The sequence below is a fragment of the Triticum dicoccoides genome, chromosome 7A (assembly GCF_002162155.2).
Source record: "Triticum dicoccoides isolate Atlit2015 ecotype Zavitan chromosome 7A, WEW_v2.0, whole genome shotgun sequence".
Taxonomy (NCBI): domain Eukaryota; kingdom Viridiplantae; phylum Streptophyta; class Magnoliopsida; order Poales; family Poaceae; genus Triticum; species Triticum dicoccoides.
The window spans coordinates 90,432,162-90,435,804 of NC_041392.1; the positions used below are offsets into that span (position 1 = coordinate 90,432,162).

The 3,643-nt window shown below is 65.5% G+C and overlaps 1 protein-coding gene across 1 annotated transcript; it reads right to left on the bottom strand.

The window, feature by feature from the left end:
- Positions 1 to 338: 338 nt before the first annotated feature.
- On the bottom strand, positions 339 to 3,427 carry LOC119329985 (probable galactinol--sucrose galactosyltransferase 6). The gene is made up of 5 exons (XM_037603091.1): positions 3,237 to 3,427; positions 2,860 to 3,132; positions 1,594 to 2,733; positions 837 to 1,500; positions 339 to 741 (listed from the first exon to the last, which is right to left on the bottom strand). Exons 1-5 carry the CDS (start codon positions 3,425 to 3,427, stop codon positions 439 to 441), a joined length of 2,571 nt encoding a protein of 856 aa, XP_037458988.1. The 3' UTR covers positions 339 to 438.
- Between the last annotated feature and the right edge of the window lie 216 nt (positions 3,428 to 3,643).

Here is a 3,643-nt window from a genome sequence, read left to right on the forward strand (position 1 = left end):
CTGCGTATCACTTGGACAAAATTGAGGACGCCGTGCGATTGTCCAGCTGTACACGTGACAGCAGATGACGTCCGGGTTGCAAAGGATGAGGTTTGCAACCAGTATGCACGGAATTTTTTTCCGTAGGAACGTGCTTCAGATTCAGATCTGGACCAGATGCCCGCATTCGGTCTCCTCTGCCAAAGCGCCACACAAACAGAGGAGAAATCTGTGCGCGCATCCCATTGCCGGTAGGTAGGTGTCCGGATCGAAAAGATCGTCAGAGAACCAGGTAGGCAGGTGCCCACAACACTGGAGGCCACTTGCTCAGTTCAGAGTTCGGGCAAATAGCAGCGGCAGATGATCAATGTGACCGTATATTTCTCCATTCCTTCAATTCAATAATAATCAAGAAAGCATACACTATCCATGGACTGCAGAGCAGGGGAGCTAAAAATCCTACAGCTCAATGGCGATCCTGTGAACCCTTTCCTTGGGCAATGGCATGGACTCCAGCTCGAGGATCACCATGCCGGAGGCGTCGTAGGAGAACTCCACCGGAGAAGAACCCAGCGTGCAACTCCTCGGCCGGACCGACGAGTAGGCGCCGAACCTCCCGCGCCCTCGCACTTCCATGCTCACCAGCCCGACCGCCTCCTCGCCGTCGGCGAGGAGGCTGTAAGTCAGGCCTTCCACCGCCGCGCCGCCGTTGAACATGTCCACGAGGCCCACCGGCGCGAACCTGAACCCGGCCGCCAAATCCTGCAGTCCACGGTGATCATTTCATCAGTCCACATATACAGAAGGCAACTGTACCGTCCACAAGTATCGATCAGATTGGACCAGGTGGTGCAGACCTTGATCGGCGACACGGTGAGCACGTCGTGCTCCAGGACCCTGAGGGACACGGGCAGCGCCGCGCCGTCGGGGAGGACCACGAGGTCACCGGCGCCGTGGCGGTACACGGCGCAGTCGCCGCCCCACCCGGCGCCGCCGTCCGTGGCCGCCTCGGCGATGAGGTGGACGTCGCGGCCCCGGACGCCGCAGGTCAGCGCGCCGGCGCCGGCCTCCTGGTGGAACACGTTCTTCTTCTCCGCGGAGCTCCACGCCGCGCCCTGGCAGTTGTACACGCCGAGCACGCCCGTGAACCTGTTCATGTTCCAGATCTTGAGCAGGGTGGCGCCGTCGCGCGCCGGGTCCGCGAACAGGCAGTCCCTGGTCGGCCGGCCCGGCAGCCGCGCGCGCAGCACGGTGCCGTCCGGCAGCACCATCTTCCTCAGCAGCTCGAAGTCGTGCCTCCCCGGCGCGTCGCTGACGTAGACGGGCCCGCCGCTGATGGCGCGCGCCGAGCCGTGGTAGTCGCCGGCCGGGTGGAGGGAGTGGAACATGTCCCAGTCCGGGAGCATGAACTCGCCGAGGAACACGCTGTTGTACGCCACCGCCGCGATGTGGATCGTGTGCGACACCGCCTCCCTCGGGAAGAAATCGTCCGACGCTCTCACCACCGCCGTCTGCTTCGAGCTGCGCGGAGATTTGGCAGAAATGGTGTCATGGTGATGAATTTCAGGGAGAAAATGTTGAAGATTTTGATGGAGGGATTGAGTTGTGTCTTACCAGTAGAGGGCGTCGGTGTTGTGGCTCATGCAGGCGATGATGCCGTTGTCCGGGAAGTTCTTGGCGACGGAGGCGTCGAGCGCGCGGTGGTACTCCTTGGTGAGCTGCACGCGGCCGCCGTGGCCGGCGCCGAGCGTCTCGAGGACGCACTGCACGTCCACCTTGACGCCGTCGACGCCGGCGGCGGCGAGGTACGCGTGGAGCTCGTCGTAGAAGCGGTGCACGGCCTGCGGGTGCACGAGGCCGAGCCCCTGCAGGGTGAGCACGTCGGTCTTCATGTTGGGCTCGTTCTCCGCGACGCCCGGCGAGATCTTGGGGAACTGCATGCTGGAGCGGTAGGCCTCCATCCCGGCGGCGCCCGGCCGCACGCCGCCCCAATAGCCGGTGATGGCGTGCCAGACGTACACGTACTTGAGCCCGTACTTCTCCTTCGCCGCGCGCACCAGCGTCTCGATGCCCGTGACGGTGGCCGGATCCTCGCCGCTCTGGAACTTGCTGTTCTCCTTGATGCCGGTTAGACGGGGAAGGGGCGGCGGCTTGCCGTTGCCGGCCTCGCCGGGGGAGTCCATGTCAGGGCTCGGTTTGTCGGTGCCGACCGACTGCCAGCCGTCGTCGATGATGACGAACTTGGGCGGCGCACCACCGGCGGCGAGGCTCTGGAGCCCGGCCTCGACGCCCTCCTGGGTGACGTCCTGGTAGAAGGCGTCCCACGTGCACCACCCGAAGTAGTCAACGATCGCGGGGAGCTTCTTCTCGGCGCGCGGGCGGAAGGTCCCGAGGCAGGACCTGACGGCCGCGACGGCGCCGGCGATGGCGGCGAAAGGGTCGGACTCCGCGGCGCCCACGAAGAGCGCGCGGTCGAAGGAACTGGCGCGCGTGCCGGCGTCGCCGCTCTCGACGCAGAGCTGGAGCTCGTCGCCGCCCGCGCCGCCGCCCTGGAGGCTGGCCCGGAACGCGCCCTCCACGAGCGGGAGGAACACGACGTACGACGCCTCGTCCTCCTCCTCCTCGCCGGCGCCGGGGCCCCTGGACTCCACCAGCAGGAACTGCGTCTCGTGCGGGACGTCGCCGCCCTTGTCCCCCATCCTCTGCGCCATCCACCACATCTTGAACCGGAAGCACGCCATGAACCGCACGCCCCTGCACACGCCCACACCAACCCAAAACCAAATCAGATCAATGCCGATCGAGACTTCACCGAACAAACGCACAGAACCGCGTATTCCTCCTCCGAGATCGCATCAGGCGGACGGGCGGCGGACGCACCTCATGTGGCCGAGGGAGACGACGTGGCGGGAGGCCGGGTCGGCGAGGTCGGCGCCGAGGAAGACGCCGTCGACGGGGCCCCGGGCCGCCGCGGGCGACGCCGACACCGCGTCCGGCACGCCGGACAGCACCGTGCGCCCGCGGACCGTCAGCTCCCCGCCGGCGAGCCTGACGGACGACTCGATCGTCATCTCCTCCTCCTTCTCCTCCCTCGCGCTCCGCCGGCCGGACAACGCCGCCCCCTTGACCGCCGCAAGAATCCTAAACGAACACCTACACACAGACCAACAAAGTCAGCTAACAAGGCGAACGCAACACCGACGACCGGGAAAACAAGAACAAGAACAAGAACGGGAGGATCAATGAAATGCACGCACCGACGAGGAGTGGGTTTGGGATCGGGGAGGAGGCGGAGGGGCGGAGAGGCGAGGAGCGGTGGGCGGGAAGAGGGAGAGGGCGCGCGGGTATATATACGCGCGCGAGGAGAGGATGAGGGGGGAGATGCGGCGGCCCCGGCGCTGCGGCAGCTGGGGATGGGTGCTGCGCGCGCCATCACGGGTGGGGGCATTGGCGGCTGGCTGGCTGGCTGTTAAATCTGTTGCGGTCCGCCGGATCGGATGGGGACGACCGGACGAGATGGGATGGGATTGGGTTTGGAAGACGGGGAAGTGGGCTGCTGACAGTGTGCCTCGTTGGCTGTTTGGTGGCGCGCCTTGTCGCTAGCGCTGATCCGTCCAGCTTTTTTCTGCTTGGTTGGCATGGCGTGCACGGGCCTGGCTATCCT